Genomic DNA, 17,215 nt, shown 5'->3' with positions numbered 1-17,215 from the left:
TTTGCAACTCTGACTCCTCTGCTGTTTGACAGCTTAACTCTAAATCTACTTACCTGAATGGACTATTTAAAATTCCATGCTCACTTTCTTGTCTGTGACTGCTACGTCCTAAATTATTAGATTAAAAACCAAAATTGCTACTGTCACCACCATCTGTGAAACTATGGAACTATGAAACAGTTTTATTGCAAGTGCACAAACAGGTAATGTTCCAATATAAGCTGAATGAAGACTTTGCTTTAGATAATCCCACTTTCCTTATATATATATTTTAGTGAAAGATTTGTGGGCTTGCTGTTTAGGGACGATCTTTAAAATCAGTATGTTTATTTATACATTACAAGACTTATCAGCGTCTGAAGAGCAAGAAGTGCTAAGACCTAAAGATCCTTTGAGCCTGCAATGCCTGGAGCTGAACAGTCACAAGTGCTTTTCCCCAGGCCCGTGGTGTAGGTGCTGATCTGCTTTGAGGTGCCACAGGAGCACTGCTGCCAGAGATGGAGTTTTTTTCTGTTTTGGTGATGTCTATGAGTCTGAGAGTCACATTCTCCGGTAACTTTAAGTTTTGAATTTGGACTTTCCAGAGGTTGTTTCTTTCTCTCACCAAGGGAAAGGCTGGTTTTCTCACACAGGATGTCACCTTCTTCTTGACTTTGTTCCGTTTTCTTCAGCTCAGCAAGGCCCCTTCTTTGCATAGGCACCAGTTGTGGAATTTCTCCATCATAATGATCACCAGGTTCTTGGACTACTTCTACTTTTATCTCAAGCTCACGGGTAGCAGCAGCCCCATTAATTTCAGCTACCAAAGCAATCACCTTAGCTGCTGCCAAGATATTATCCAGCACCTGATCAGGTGTCATTCCGGCGTGGCCGTGCTGTGTGGCAGCACCTTTACCGCCACACCGGGAGCTCCGAGCCCCGGGCCCGGCCCGGCCCGGCCCGCTCGGGGCGAGCGGCGCGGGGGTGCCGCGGAGCGGGGCAGCCGCGGAACGCCCGCCGCGCCGGCCGCACGCCCGCCCGGAGCGCTGAGGCTGCTGCACCGCGGCACCGGAAGGAAGCTCGCTCGCCATGGTGCGTGTGCCGGGATGGGGATGAGGACGGGGACGGGGACAGGGACAGGAGTAGGAGTAGGAGTAGGAGTAGGAGTAGGAGTAGGAGTAGGAGTAGGAGTAGGAGTAGGGGTGCGGCTCCCGCAGCCTGCGCTTCTGCCAGGGCTCCCGGCCCCTTCATTCCCTTCGGGAGCGGCCCCACCACGTCCCTGGAGAGGCGAGGCCGCTGGCGGGCCGTGGGCCCTGTGGGCCGATACCGGCGGTGAGCCGACCTCGCACAAAGAAACTGCTGCATTTCCTCCCGAGGGGTTCCCGTCCTTCTGGACCTTCCCGGCAGGGCGGCCGCGGGGCGGGGGAAGCGCGGTCCGCCTGTGGAGCAGGAGGGGAGTGCCGCCGCCTGAGATTTCCCGAGGTGCCAGAACAGCTGTGTCTTTGACACCATCTCTTTTTTCGCAGCCCTAAGCACTGATGTTATCGCAGAGAATTGGATGTAGTATAGTGTCCGTTTACTGATGGCCATTTATTGTGATGCGGGAAAGCCGCCTTGCTTTGAGGTGTTTCTTTTGGGTGCAGTTAAATAGCATATTATTTCATAAAGCAGTTCTGTTCAAACATTTTCTCACCAGAAAGTAGCATAACTTAGAGTAGTATTACCATGCTTTGGAAAGTCGTGAGTGGTATTCCCTCTCTGTGCAGTATGAAGGGGTAGAGAAGGAAAGCCTCTGGCTGCTCCCTGGTGTGAAGCATTCCAGTGATCTCAGGGGAGGAACAAGAAAATCACTTTTGTTATATTGTTCAAATTACACGAGGCTCTTGTCAGAAACCCACATAGAAGCTTGACTGGGGACATTTTTCTGTAGAGGTACAGAGAGCTAATATTAGTTTCCTAGCTGTGAGTTCTAGAAAGCAGGTATTCTGACAGTAGTCACTATGTAAGATTTCTTACTGCATTTCCTGTGCTCTAGTGGTTTTGTTACAGCATGTACTGGCTTCAAGTAATTTTGTTATTGAAGTGAGTGAAATTGATAACATGAAAGGTAAGGGGTCTCTTAGCTATCAGTGCATGACCTTTTCAGTCTTTACCATGGTGTGTACTTCTGTCTTCCCTTTCATGTTTTACTCAGCCCTGTTAGTACATAGTATCTTTGATGTCTTTTCAGCCAAAGTTACGAAAACCTCAAGGAGGGAAGCAAGAGAAAAAAGTTATCCATCCCTACAGCAGAAAAGCTGCACAGCTTGCAAGGGAAGTACACAAACAGGAAAAGAAAGAAAAGTAAGTTGACTGCAAAACCTCTGTACGGATCAAAGAATAACATCACAAATGATACTTTTCATTTGTGATGGTGGACATGGACTGTTATGCTGATATAACCACAAGAAAACAGAAAGGCCTGTGTAACTTAATATTGCTGCTGGGCCATGTGAAGTGACAGGATTACATGCATTAAATCAGGTTATACAAAGTGTGCAGTTCTGCTGCTTTACTTTGAATGTTGTCCTTACAAGTCAGATTTCTTGCCTTTGATAATCTGAATAGCACGATGCTGGTGATTTCACATGAAGGTGAGTCACCTAGCTTGGCTTTAGTTCAAGTTCAGTAAGAATCCTGCTTAGCGTCTAGCTGCTTCTGCTAAAATGCTGAGTTAATAGAAAGGAAAACCCAGAATATACAGTTGACAGACTTCTGAATAAAACTGTATAGTTACCTCCTCTTTGGTGATTTTGTGCTGTTCCATGGCAAGTTTGTTTTTCTGCTTTTAAGTTTTACTTCCCCTTCCCACAGAGGGAAAAGACAGCTGGTGAAGACTGGCCTTTAAATTACATTGTCTCAGTTTGCTCGTTGTGATGCATAAATATGTTTATTTAGGAAGTTACTAAAGCTAGCTTAAAGCATTTTCAGTCTAAGTATAGTATAGCACTATATAAACTATATAATGCAGTATAAACTGTAGTGTCTGGATGGACCATGTGGGCTGAGCCCAAATACTCATTTGTCTGAAGGTGTTAAATTGGAAACTCCTGGTCCCAAGACTGTGCAGGTTTGTTGTTGGGATTGATGTACAGCCTTATCCACAGCAGTTGCACTGTTGCTTTCACTAAAAGGGGGCCTTTGCTGCCACAGTGGGGTCATGTAACCTCCAGCAGGGCTGCTGCAAGAATTCACAAGCAGCATGTGTTGATTGGGCAGTTTCTTAATGTGCAAGAGGTTTTCCCTGCTGTTTTGTATTTTTTCTGTGCTCTCTGACTATTGATAGTACATTTTTATTGGAGATTATTTTCCTACTGCTAAATTGACCACTTTGTCCCCTAGCTTTCTCACCTTGTGTCATAACAACTGCACACAGCTCTTAATCACAAAAGATGACTTAATCTTACTTGATTCGTAGTGCTTCCATTTGTGACTTCACCATACAGAAAAACATACACAAGAAAACCTAGTGAGGGAGCAATACTTACTGATTACTCATTATGACATGGCACACTCAAAGCTTTTAGTGACAGTCTCGTGTGGTTAGAGTTACTCTGATACGGACACCAGTGCTGATGTTTCTTCTTGGAGTGCTATTTTTTCTTCCTCTTGCAACAGCAAAAAGTTGAAAGGCCCTGCTGAAACTGAGATAGACAATATCCACTGCTTTCCCCTCATCCATTCAGGCAGTTGTTTCATCATAGAAGGCTATCAGGTTGGTCAAACATGACTTACCTTTAGTAAATCCATGCTGACTACTCCTGATCACCTCCTTGTTGTGCATATGGATAGGGATGGCCTCCAGAATGAGGTGCTCTGTCGCCTTTGCAGTGATGTAGCGGGGCTGACTGGCCAGTAGTTCCCTGGGTTCTCCTTCTTACCATCTTGGAAGACCAGGGTGACATTTGTTTTCTTCCAGTCCTCAGGCTTCTCTCCTCATCTCCACAGCCTTTCAGAGATAATCGTGAGCGGTTTAGCCGTGGTGTCTGCCAGCTTCCTTGGCACTCATGGACGCATCCCTCAGGGCCCATGGCTTTGTGGATGTCAAGTTTGCCTGGGTGTTCTGTAACCCAATCCTCCTTGGCCAAGGGAAAGTCTTCCCTTCTAACATTCCTTGGTCAAAGATTCCTGAGAGCTGCTCTTGGCAGTGAAGGCCCATGCAAAGAAGATGGTTGGTATTTCTGCCTTCTCTGTCCTCTGTTGCCAGGGTCCCCCTCAATTCAGTAAGAGGCCTACATTAGCCTTAGTTTTCCTTTGGTTGCTGATGTATTTGAAGAAGCCCTATCCTTGTTATTTCAATGTAGGCTGATGGTAAAAGATGAAACCTTTCATTTTGCATAGGGATACCATTCCACCAAGAATAGTGTGTCAATTTTGACCATCCACAGCATTTTGTGATAGCAAAATGATCTTAGATTTTGTTTCTTTATATCTTATAAATAAGATTTCTACATCTTATGCTTCTGGGGCCTGAACAGTTAACTAACATTCTGTACTTTGTAGATCACTTTTGTTGTGGTGTTCTACAAATCAGTTTCATGAAAAGCATCCTCCAATTCTCTATGTTCTATTTTCTCTATTGTCTTGGCTTGAAGAGCAATTTAATTTGAAAGACATGAATAATGTTGATTTTTTTTCCCCTTAGTGTTTTTAAAAGACTTGTTAAGGGTTCCAATTTCTTTTAATCTCTATTATCTAAACTATCAGTTTGGTAAATTTTCAGGATTTTTTTTTTTTTAAATATTGGGAATTAAATACGTGTTCAACTTTTTATTATAATGACTTAGCTTTCAGTTTCTGTAATATAATGGTGAGGCTTGGATTCATTTTGCATAGCTCTGAAAAAGACAAGACAAATTGCTGATGCTGTGAATGGAGGAAAGCTTTCCACTCCTACACTCTCAGGAAAAAGAAATAGCTCACACCAGTTTTGTTCTTCTGCATTGCTTCTGCAGATCTATTAAATGTCTTTAAACAATTTTCCAAATTGCTTCTATTGAATGACAGCCCTGTTCTCTGGTGGAAGGTTAGTACATCATTTGGTGGTAAATAGAAGCTGCCTTGTAATCTCTACAGAATTTTCTTCCTTAGTCCTGTCTACAAATCTGGCATTTTTTGACCATGGTTGTTATTGTGTAGAAGTAAGTTGTCTGAAATATGAATAGGACACAAAACTAGTAATGGAATTCTCATTGTGATCTCACTAAGTCTGAGTAAAGGAGGTAATTTCTCTGTACAGGCTAGTGCACTTCTGCAGAATGGAAAACTGGATTAGAGTATTCAGTGAATGTAGGAAGTCCACAGAGGTCATCTGTACTATTTTTATTAAGCTGTGGATTTCCTTGCCAGAGGATGCTTTAATTGTGGCTGGCTAAATTTATGCAGTAATACTTTTTGAACATACATACATTTTATCTGTTGATTACTATTTAACACAAAGATGTAGGGTGTAGGAAACCCTTGAATGGTATGTCACTGGAGGGTGAGAATATCTTTTATAGAAGTATCAGTCAATGTTTTTGGGTTTGTGTGGTTTTTTTATTTTGTTTTGCTTGTTTTGGTTTGGTTGAGTTTTGGTTTGGTGCTTGTCTGGAGACAGAATTCAGGACTGGAGACAGTTTAGGCTTCTATTTGCTTATTAACTTTCCTATAGGATGGAGGGAAGATAACTACTGTGAATGTTCCTGTTTATGTTATACAGAAAGGAAAATTGCGTTAAGTTATGACATGCATATTGCAGTATCTTTTGCCCAAACTAGATAGTAAAAAAGGATAGACATTATCCACAAGGAATTTCAATATTTAAAATGCAGCATTGGGAAAAAGGAGGGAGAAATTCTGCATTAAATCACAGAAGTCTTTTATGGGCTCCATTGTCCACTCTTCACTGCAGCATTCATAACGAAATATGACAGCTGTTATAAGTTTACTGTCCAGAAACTGTGACTGCACTACAAAAGACCAATCTTAACCATAATAAGAGGAGACAGACCAATTGCTTTTAGAAAATTGGCTACAATCTTAAATCATCTTGTTCACTTCAATTACACCTTTTTCTTGCCTGCATCTGTCTCCTCTCAATTGTCTTCAAGGTCTAATGAGCAGCAACAACTTCCAGTGTATTACTACCAATTTATTCTCTCTTAATCTACATGTGAGTTCTTATTCCTTTAGGCAGCTTGTTTGCTCTGTTAAATAATTACATGGATGTTTTTATGAGACAGCCATAGCTGCTTTGCTGGCAGTAGTAGACTTTTCTACACTTTAGAAAACCTGACCATAGTGGGAAATTAATGAAACTCTGTAGTAGTGATGTACTAACACCAGTCATGTTTTCTTGCAACTGCAGAAATGCCTATCTGGTTCTGGTAGCTAAAGCTAATCTAGCTGTGTTTTTTTTTTTTTTTTTTCTGTCATTTTCCCTCCTGAGTCAAAATAGACCCTTTCTATTGTGCATGCACGATAAACTTCTTAGGAGTCAGTGCATTTTCATTACAGATAAGCCAGTCTAATACTGACATGCTGTGATATAATGACATCTAAGGAGTTTTTTTACAGCGATGGGGTGTGAAGCGACCCCTTAGGGGTAAGCAACCGTAAAATGTCTCCTGGTAGAACTCTGTGTGTGCTTTTTCTGAAGTTTTCCCCTGTCTAACCTCCTAATCTCTCTTGACCCATTATGCTTCTACTTGCTTGCAGCTTTGTGACATGCTCTTGCAGATTCTTCATGAGGAAGTAAAAAACTGTTAGCTGTTAAAATTATTTATTTTAAAAGCCTATCTTCATTTTTCAGAGCCATAGATGGCATTTGTATGTGTGGATATTATTGGGGAAAAATACTGAGTTTGTAATCTGATTTGGGAAATACTTATTCATGTATTTAGAGTAGAACAGTTGAATACAATATCTGAGATAAAAAGCTGCTGAAGGAACATGTAGAATTTACTATTAGAGTAAATAAAAAAACTTTCTAAAGTAGACATCAAGAAAACCACTAATCATTCTTATTAATAATCATTGCCTAAGCAGAGGATTTTTGGAAGGTGGGTGAAGAAAAAAATCATCAAGAAACAACAGCCTGCCACAAGATTGTGTCCCTGGTCTTACCCTCTCCTTCCCTGTACAAAAGCTATTACTCATTGTGTGGAAGGAGAGGAGAGGAAGTTCCTTTGACTCACCTGATTTGATTAGCCTCCCTGCTAATGCTATTGTCTTCTAGCAGTCACTGAGGTGAGGTTTTTATAAAAAGTACAATAAGGCAACATCCGAGCCTATCATTCATTATTTCTCATACTGAGATTAGTTGTGTGTACCAGGAGACTGAAGGTTTTTCGTCCAGAAGAAGATGGTGGTTCTGTACTTAACTGCTTTGATAAATAAATGTTTTAGTGGCCCTAGCAGGAGCAAGTGGCAGTTTGTAGTGTTTTAGAATGTAGATGTGCAAAATGGTCCTGTTTAGGCAGCAGAATGGTATTTTTCACATTGCATGCTTGATTTGCAAGAATGCAATGCAGTGAAATCTCCCAACTCATTAAACATACCAGAAGAATATCAGAAATAGTTAAGGAAATTGTGACAATGCAGCTCTTCAGTATAATTACTTTTGTTGCACTCTGAGAAGAATGTTCCATCTTTTTTTCTTCCAAAAAACTTTTTAGCTTGATAGGTAAACTGGACAAATTTCAGCTAGCAGTTTTACCAGAAAGTAGATCTTTTGGATGAAATAGAAAAAGTTTTACATTATTTGGAATTTGTCAAATATTTCTATTTGAAATTATATCTTGACTTCCATTGTGACAGAAAAAACCCCCAACTTTTTGAGAATAAAATTAAGGTCATTGTTTATGTGGTACTTATTCCTGGCTAACACATCTGTTTTTTTCTCTGCTAGGTTGAAGACAGACAAAGCTTTGCGTTTAAGTATTATTGGTAAGCAGAAACTTCTGTTACTGAGTACAGTATTCAGTTTCTTAGTAGAGATTCTAAGTTTACCAACTTTTTAGATGTCCAGTTAGAGCTTCTTTTTCTATAATCTGATTCTGCAATCTTCAAATGGACTTGGTTGAAACACTGAAATACCTGACATGCCCACTTAATATATACGGGATTGAATTTGGGGCTGAGCATAGCTAATCTTTAGTCGGTGTACACAACAGCAGAGCAATACAGACCAAATGAGTGTTTTGTACATCTGTACACATATTTATTTGGCCTCCAAGCTTTTTATAATTGCTTGTAAAAGAAGATGATATATGTAGCTTAAAAGACACATTGTGTTAGCAAGTAAATTCAAAACTTTGAGATACAACCTGGAATATTCTTCTCTTCCATATGATTGATCCTGCGGCTTTTCAATTTAATCTGTTTTAAAACAGATGTGACGATTAGAACTCTTATTCAGCCACTGTGTTGTTTTTTTCCCCCTTTCTAAGTTTCCTTCCTGAGTAATTGATATATTGATATTTCAATTAATTTCTAATAAAACAAAGCCTAACTTTTTTTTTTTCCTGTAAGGAAGGTATAAAATAAATCCAAAATGATATAGACATGTTTCTGTTACAGTTGCCTTCACACCTCATACCCACAGTATCAAGAGTCTGTGATGCCATTCAAAATCTTGAAAAATGGGGGGGCAATTAAAAACTTTGAGAAACTTTAATATGTATTGATGCTACAGTGCTGGTGTAACCATTAATATTAAGTTTATTCTTGTAGGAGAAAAACTGCAATGGTTTCAAAGTCACCTTGATCCCAGTAAAATCGAGTACACAAAGAAGGAAGCTGGTGAACTAATTGAAAAGTAAGACTGGTGTTAAAAACAAGATTAAAAAGCTTGACTTGTCTTTAAAAATAATGTGATGATGACTCAGAGGAGGACTTCTATAGATTGCTAATTATAATATCAAGTAGTTGATTTTGTTGCCAGTGACAAATCTTGAGAGACATATATAGTCATACTAGAATTATTCAAATAAGTAGTTTTCTTTTTTTTTTTTTAATTACTGAAGTTTAGCCCTAGTTTTGTAGTGTGTGGAGGACTTCAAATGATTTGGACAGTATAATCACGTGCATTTGCTTGTTGGGTTATTCTGTGATACCTGAACACTCAGATTTCATACTTCTTACTCCTTGACTCTCCAATAAATAAAGAAAATAAATACAATTAGTAAAATAATTTATCAGAGTAATTCTGTTTTCAATTTTTTTGTATGACTGCATCTACCTTTTATACATTTCATTTCTTTCAGTTATATGTGTCGATTCAATGCTGAATTGGAGCAGATTGAATTACAAAACAGTATTAAAGGCAGACAAGGAAGACAGCATGGTTCACGGGAAACTGTCATCAAGCAGACAATAGAACGTGAAAGACAACTCTATGAGGGCTATGGAATAGGTAAGTAAAAGTATTAGAGAGAATTCAGTCCTTCTGCTCACAAGGCCAGAATCTAAGCAAACTTTCTAGGCATTGTCCTTATTCTCTTTTACATTATTCTCTTTTACCTGGGAGGAGGGCCATGGTGAAGAAAAGGAGAAAAAAAAGATGGTGGAGATCTGACTCATATATTCTACTTTTGCCTTTCTTTGTGCATCTTCAGTAGTACTGCCTTTTCAGTGCAGGCATATATAACCTATTTTTCAAACTAAAGTGAGTTTTTAATGCACTTGCCTTGAATTCTCTACAGCAGCTGGTTGGACCTTCATTTGATGGCTGGAACTAGGCTGAAGGGAAGCAGCAATAGTTTGGTGAAATAAGGAAGAAAGACAAAGAGATAATGAAAATACAAAAAGCACAGAGTTGTTTGGGGATAGTCAAGATAAGCAGTGAAATGTTTGTATTTTACTTTAACCAATAATGTGCATGTTGAAGCTGAGTGGTGAACTTGGCTTTAATGTTAAAGTATTATCCAGACATGATTGGTCCTTCTAGTAGTAAAATATGCTGGGTAAAACATGAAAAATCTACATTGTTCTTTAGTTAGGATTCAGAGAACAGCAGGGTTTGGGTTGTGTGTCATATTTCCTGGTCAGCTGTCCCAGCTGTGTTCCCTCCCAGTTCCTTGTGCATCCTCAGCTTCCTCACTGGTGGGCTGGGGTGAGGAGCAGAAAGGGTCTCATCTGTGCAAGCCCAGCTCAGGAATAATGAAAACATCCTGTTTTCATGAACACCATTTCCAGCTAATCCAAAATGCAGCCCTGTACTAACTACTGTGAAGAAAATTAACTCTACCCCAGCCAAAATCAGCACACCCTGATATGTATTGCAAAAACCAAGAAAATTAATAACTTAAAAATTTTGCCAGCGCGGCTGGCAGAGGAATTTAAGAATATCTGTATGACTTCATGCATCATCTTTGATGTCTTAGAAGGAGGGGGAAAAAGTAATAGGAAAATCGATTCTGTGATTATTATCAAACAGCTTAATTGTAGAATGTATTCTTTTTGGCTTTTGCTTTTAAATTTTCGTTCTTTCTGTCCTTACTGCTTGATGGAAAGCTGACAGAAAAAGAGGCAGTAAGGCTAGAGAAAAAGATGTCAAATGCACAAACACAACATAAAAATAATGAAGAAGCTAGAAATATTGTAGGCAAAATTTGAGGTTATTATAGAATTAGTAAGTAAAGCATTCAGAGAACACAGTGCAACTTCACATATTAAATACACTTTCAAATCATTCATTATTTGTTATCACAGCTGCTGCAGGTTTTGCTCTCTGTCTAGGACAGTGTTCATTCAGAGAAAATAGTTGCTGCTAAGTACTATAGCAACTAAATACTGTAATTAGAGATTGGGCATAAATGGAAATCAGCTGGAAACAGTGCTTTTATGCCTCTAGCGCATTATTAATCCTAGAAGCTTTAGTGAGTGGAGCTTTTATAACTGACTTAGATTTGTTGGGTTTTTTTGTCCCTGTTCTTGAACTCAGTTATTTCTTGTATGCATGTGCATTTGCTGTGAAGAGACTGTGTAGTATGTATTCTTTTCATTTGGGAAAGTCTACTAAAATTTGATGCAGTCTATTTATATCATAGAATCAACTATGTTGGAAAAGACTTCCAAGATCATTAAATCCAACCTTTGACCAAACACCACCATGTCAGCTAGACCATAGCACTGAGTGCCACATCTAGTCATTTCTTGAACATTTCCTGGGCTGCTGATTCCTCCATCACTTCCTTGGGCAGCTCATTCCAATGCTTAACACCCTTTAAATGAAAAAACATCAGTCCTCATGCCCAACATGAATCTTCCCTGGGTGTAGCTTGAGGACATTTCCTCTTGTCCTGTCAAGGATATATGTAAATGAAAACCTCATCCTTTACAAAATGTAAGCATTTGTTTACAAAAGTGGTAGACATCCCAAAATATAGTAAATTTTAGTCATTTTTTAAACAAACAGTAGCTATAAAGGGAACATTATCAGTGATGTTGTTGAAGTTTAGCAGCTCCTTGTCCTTACTCCTTAAATATATCTACAGTAGTTTTACTGTAGTTTTCTTCCTCTTGTTTTCATTTTTCTGTATTTGGGTTTTCTGTTTAATCTGGTCTCACATGTTTATAGCAAAGCTGTTGAAAGGCAATGCTAGATATTTATTTATTTGTAACACAAAGTTATGCTTTCAGTGGAAAAGCATCATAATTATTTCATGCGATCATCATCCATTTTTGATAATTGCTTCTAATTACCTTGTGTGTTCTCCTAGATACATAATACTAATCTTGGGGCTTTTTAAACTAAATACACTAGTTCTATTAATTAGTTTTGGAGGCTTCACCTTACAGGGAAGTCAGTTTAATTCAGATGAAAGATGTATCATTTCCACATATCTGCTAATGTAACTTCCGTACTATACAGTAGCTACTATTTTCTGTTGTGATCATTATTGTATAACTGAATAATTTTTTGCTTAAAGAGCATCTACAGTTTCCTTCTTTTTAACAGGCTGTTTGTTCATCCACAAAAGAAGGAAAAGTAAAACTATCTGAAAGGGTCAGAAACATTAAAAAGTATTTGCTTACGCTTACTTCCACTGCTGTTTTGCTAAATGTATAAATTGTTGACTACTTTGTCTTAGAAGTGCCAGACAATAATCTACTCCCCAAAATACTGTCTTCATTTCTGTGCCACTAATTCTTGTTCCATATTTCTCTTACATTTTTTTATGCCTTTAGTTCAGAAAAACATGCTCCTATGACTTAACATTTTAAAGCAAATAAAGGAGTTCACGAGCAGCAGCAAAAAACATGGCATTGTTGCATGCTAAGGAGATGCAGCTGAGTTAGACAAGTGTTACTAATCCAGCATAATTTAGAAAATCAGTTACTGTGCAGTATATAATTACTTTATTTCTACACACAGTTCTATTCTTAATCTTGCAACTCAGTAGTTTTTATTGTGTAATATATTGTAAACACATATGTAACTGTATTAAAAATTTTGCCACTGCCAAAGCAATAAAGATGCCAGTGCCAAATCTTGGTTTGTCACAGAATTTTCTCTCAGAGTGCCTGCTTTCTCATGATGTTGGTGAGCCCTGGATAGATAAACATTATCTGATATATCTGATTATATAAACAATGTATCTGATGATATAAATATTATCTGCCAAACTCAACATGGACATCACCACATGGACTACTAGGGGCAAATGGAGTAGCACTAATTGCTCCTTGTAAAATACCTGGGAGAAGGGAAGAACTGCTTTCCCTTGCGGGAGCTGGGATGTTCCAGCCTTTGGCACTGTTCTGCCATGAGTGCAGTTCAGGGGACTGCAAAGAAAGCAAGAGCAACCATGACTTTGTTTCAAGGCTTTATTGGGAAGGATGGACCTAATGTGGCATGGATATTTGGCATGGATTGTGGCATAGAACCAAGGAATCAGCAGACCAAAAAAGCATTAGGTAAACGTTTCTTTGCCTTGCCTTGCTCAGCTGTGAACAGTATCACCTCATCTGTTTACTGAGGAGCAGTCTGCAGAAATCACTGTAATTGTTATCAAAACTTTTTGCCTATATTATTGTTCCTCAGTTGCTAACTTTATAACCAGTTGTGAAAGGAAGGAATAGTTTTCTGAATAGTAAGGACTGTCTGGCCACAAAGATAAATGGCACAGGTATCATCATCCTATGTTTTGTAGTAGCAAAATCATCCATAATCCTGCATTGATACTGTGATTTTATTTAGTACTGTAAAACTTGAGGAAATTGATAGAGGAACAAAAGCAGAATTGTTTGTTCAAGGACAGTATAAAAGTTGCTGAAATGTCACAATTCTAAGAGCTAAAATAAAGTGGATTTAATGTTACAGAGGTAGAAAACATCTGTCTTGTTGAGAGCCTGCTGGCTGTGGAATCTGTACAGTTCATAGACAGTAATAAGGTGTTTTATACTGTGGGAAGGTGTCAAGGCTCCTAAGGTATAAATCTCCATAAATTAGTGGTGATGTTAAACACAGGCTGCTTGTAACATGCAGCACTGACCAAGAAAAGAATGACAGAATGGCGGCAAAGCAGCTTTGGCATCCTGTGTAAAAATCTGCCTAAATTTATAAATTACACTCTAGTAGGAATATTTTGGCTACTCTGGAAGGAAAAAAGCAAAATGGTCTGTTCCACAGGTCTCAATACAAAATATTTGCCTTCCTTTTTACTAGTAAAGGTAATACAGATATGTATGTATTATTGTTTTATTTATTTGTATTATTATTTATATTTATTTTATTATTTGTATATATGTATGGTGGTTTCTTTCAGAACACTTTGGTTGCAGTGAAGAGGAGGTATGTAGCCATTTTGGTTAGAGGCCACTTACCTCACATTTCTTCCTTTGAAATGAGACTCACTTGAATAATGTAACACATCTAATAGAATTTAATTTCTTTCCTATTAGAAATCCCAGACATTATGAACAGAAAGCATCTTAAATTTTTCAGGTAGGTTTTTTATTATCACTAATAATCTGTTTATGCAAAATAGTGTTTCTGAAGTTCACCTGTTGTATATCTTTTTTTAAAAAAAAAGGAACTTAGGCAAAACTGCCAAGGAATTTGTCATTTGAAAAAGCAGATTAGGTATGGCACTGCTATTTTGGCATTTCTTAGTTGTTACAACAACTGAACACCTGTGCCAATTATTCATTAAAACAGTGGAAGATTTAGATTTGACAGTTAGAATGCCATTTCTATAACTTAAGTAACTTTTTTTTCTCAATATTCTTAGATAATATTTTACCTAAATGTCTGACTTCAGCTGTTCACAGTAGTGTTGGTATGTGTGTATATACTAGTTGGAAATCTTAAATGAATTTACAACTTGCATCCAGTTAAAAGATCTCGAGCTGTGAAACTTGCTGCTGGCTCATCTGGGCCAGCATGTTGGTATGTTCTGGTAGTAGATTGAGTGAGCATTTTTGCTGACAGCTCTATCAAGTGAAATACTTTAAAGGAAGAAAAAAAAAAAAAACAACTTAGGAATGCTTATGTTGCAAGGAATTCTGTATCACCAATTTGCAGGGATGGTATGTAGCCAGAAGTCATACTTACAGGATGTTGGAATAAAGCCAGAAATTCCAAAGAAGAGAGACTGCTGTATTTATAAATATGCAATTGACTTCTTAAACAGGGACATCAGATAGAATTGTTGTTGTATTACTTTGTTAAAGGAAAAACATATCTTATAATTGACAAATACTGTCTTTGCCCTTGAGAAAAATTATCCATGAAGTGCACTTACTATAATCAAGAAAGCATTCTATTAAGCGAGTACTGAGTTTGACTTATATTTAAAACAACCTGTTCTCCTTCATGCAGCCTTTTGAAATAATACACTCTGCATGTGAACTAATGTTTACTAACCCTTTGTGTTCTCTTGAAGTTAGTCATACAACATGTTAACATTTACCATAAATCACAAGGGAGTTACGTACATGTGATGTCACATATGCAAATCAAGCATCCAGATGAAGAAATTCTTCTGACATTTTTCTGTTGCTTACCAGACTGCAAGTTGAATAAGACAAACCTAAAAGCAGGTGGCCAAAAGTAAATGAGGGTACAATAAGTCCGTGTGAATAAAGTGAATAATGTATTTTTGTTTCAGAATATCACATCTGAAAGTACTTATTTCTTCATAGAGAAATTACATCTTCTGTAGTGTACAAAATCAGGTGAAATCTTTGGTGCTTATTCATACCATAGTGGGACAGAGGATAACTTAGAAAAGCCGCCTCACTTGAGTTAGCATCTTCTGAGGAAATGTGAATTAACTCTGCCATTCCTTCTTTTCTATTAGTAACTGGTTTTCATTACCTATTTTTTCTCTTTAAGAGAATGGGATGGTGATCTGAGGAAACTGCCAAACATCAAAATGAAAAAGCTGTCAGCTAGGGATGCTGCCTGCAGTCACCCTGAGGTGACAGATGCAGAAGCAAAAGAAGACTTGAACGAAGAAGAGGTGGGCCCTGATGAGCACCAGCTGATTCAAGAGCTGAAATAGTGAAGGGAATTGTAAGAAACCTATTTTAATTTTCACTGGAAACAAAAATAAAATTTAACTATATTTCTAAAGGCTTTGTTAGTTGCTTTTTTATTATTTATCTACCTATGGTAAAGAGTAAACAATATTACTGGGTAAAGCTGTATATTACTGGATAAAATTTTTTGACTATAAATAAATACTTAAAATCTTAATTGTGTAAATTTGTGTCTTGAAATCCCCCAGCTAGCTGAGTACCTTTTCTGTCTAGATTCAGGCTGGAATACTTTGTGGTCAGAAATCCTTACCTTTTTGTGGTAATTGCAATAATCTGTTAAACATGAGGAACTCTTCTCTTGTACCTTCTTTTCTTTGATAATCTGTGTCAGGATCATAGAGATCTGGAAATGCTTCAATAAGATACTGAGTATTTTATGTTTTGTCAAGAGAATTTGAATTACTGTCCTCAGCAACCTCTATTGCAGGATTCAGATAAAAAGCCAATCAAAGTCCCTGCAGTCTGTTTTTAAATATATCTTAGCCCATATTTTTTCTCTAACCCTTTTGTTGAGAATTGAATTGAAGCCGCTCAGGACTTTTCAATAGTAGGCTTGCTTTATGAAGCAACTCTTTAGATGCTTTTAAATGTGTCTTTCAGGAAAGTTCTTAGCAGGTTATCACTTTAAAAGCTGTAAAATGAATTAAAAAAAGAATGAAAAAGGGCAAGGGCAGAACTAGGGATAATTTCACAGCAGGCATTAAGTAGGATATCTTAGTGCGTATTAGGTTGTCTGGGCACAGAAGTCACAGTACAGCTGAAATGTTTGTGCACATGGCAGTAGTCACAGCTCAGACACCTGTTAATTATGTGGAAATAATTATTTGCTAATGGTGGATGATCTTTCTAGTCTGTGATTCCCCAGTACACTTCTGTGTGCTAAACAATCAAGACTTTGTCATAGTAAATAGTTATGTGGGTTTCCTAGAATTCTTTTAAAGACATCCAGGTGTATATTTTCATAGCTGTGCAGTAAGAGTTACTGATTAAATCTGTTAATGTGTAATGTGTTAAATCTGTTAATGTGTATATTAAGTTCTTCCCTCTTTACAAATAGGCTTGTGCTATCCTTTCATATTATAGGAAACCAATCTCTTTAGGTTATATAAAACTAACTGTCCTCCTTAAATTATTCTAAAGAAGAAACCTGAATAACTTTTAATAGACCTGGAGCATGGGTGGGTAATATAATTCATCTTCAGGTAGACTGCAAGTCTTAAACCTGGCTAGAGGTCTTGGCTTCTGACACCAGCCACATCTCCAGCCCATCACATCACTGCTTTGCTTTTGTGTTTGAGAGATCAGTGTGCTGAAGTTCATGGTATTTTAATATCTTTGTTCAGTATTTTTATGTCTTTGTTAAATTGAGCTGTGTGGTGGAATTGATCTTGTTTTGATTTATAAAACTTGAGTTGGTAAACTGTGGTAGAAGCTGAGCCAGAGTAATTGGATTGAACTAAACTTGTGTGTGTGTTTGTTTCAGTGCTTTGACAGATTTTGCCTTTTGGAAATTAATTTTGAATTTTTGCTTGTATACAAAGTCTGAGGTTTGAAATTGCAAGTAGAAACACTGAGTCACTTTCCCATGACACTGTGTAAAATATGGAAGGAAAATGAGCAGATAACTCAATAACTGGGAGGTGTCATAGTAATTACATTTTAGGCT

General features: G+C 37.9%; 1 protein-coding gene and 1 long non-coding RNA gene across 4 annotated transcripts in view; one reads left to right on the top strand and one right to left on the bottom strand.

Moving 5' to 3' along the window:
• LOC128787034 (uncharacterized) overlaps positions 1-979 on the bottom strand; it is a 32,928-nt gene extending 31,949 nt beyond the window's left edge. For 2 of the 3 annotated variants that reach the window (XR_008430542.1, XR_008430541.1), the window contains exon 1: positions 54-979. This is a non-coding gene — a long non-coding RNA (uncharacterized LOC128787034). The remainder of the gene's footprint in view (positions 1-53) is intronic. The other variant, XR_008430543.1, reaches the window with a different exon arrangement.
• TMA16 (translation machinery associated 16 homolog) lies at positions 971-15,583 on the top strand. Its single transcript, XM_053940886.1, has 7 exons — positions 971-1,071; positions 2,210-2,322; positions 7,910-7,947; positions 8,734-8,818; positions 9,267-9,415; positions 13,909-13,951; positions 15,344-15,583. Exons 1-7 carry the CDS (start codon positions 1,069-1,071, stop codon positions 15,510-15,512), a joined length of 600 nt encoding a protein of 199 aa, XP_053796861.1. The 5' UTR covers positions 971-1,068; the 3' UTR covers positions 15,513-15,583.
• Positions 15,584-17,215: the final 1,632 nt, after the last annotated feature.

The sequence above is a fragment of the Vidua chalybeata genome, chromosome 4 (assembly GCF_026979565.1).
Source record: "Vidua chalybeata isolate OUT-0048 chromosome 4, bVidCha1 merged haplotype, whole genome shotgun sequence".
In the NCBI taxonomy this organism is placed as follows: domain Eukaryota; kingdom Metazoa; phylum Chordata; class Aves; order Passeriformes; family Viduidae; genus Vidua; species Vidua chalybeata.
This window is presented reverse-complemented; position numbering and strand designations above follow the sequence as displayed.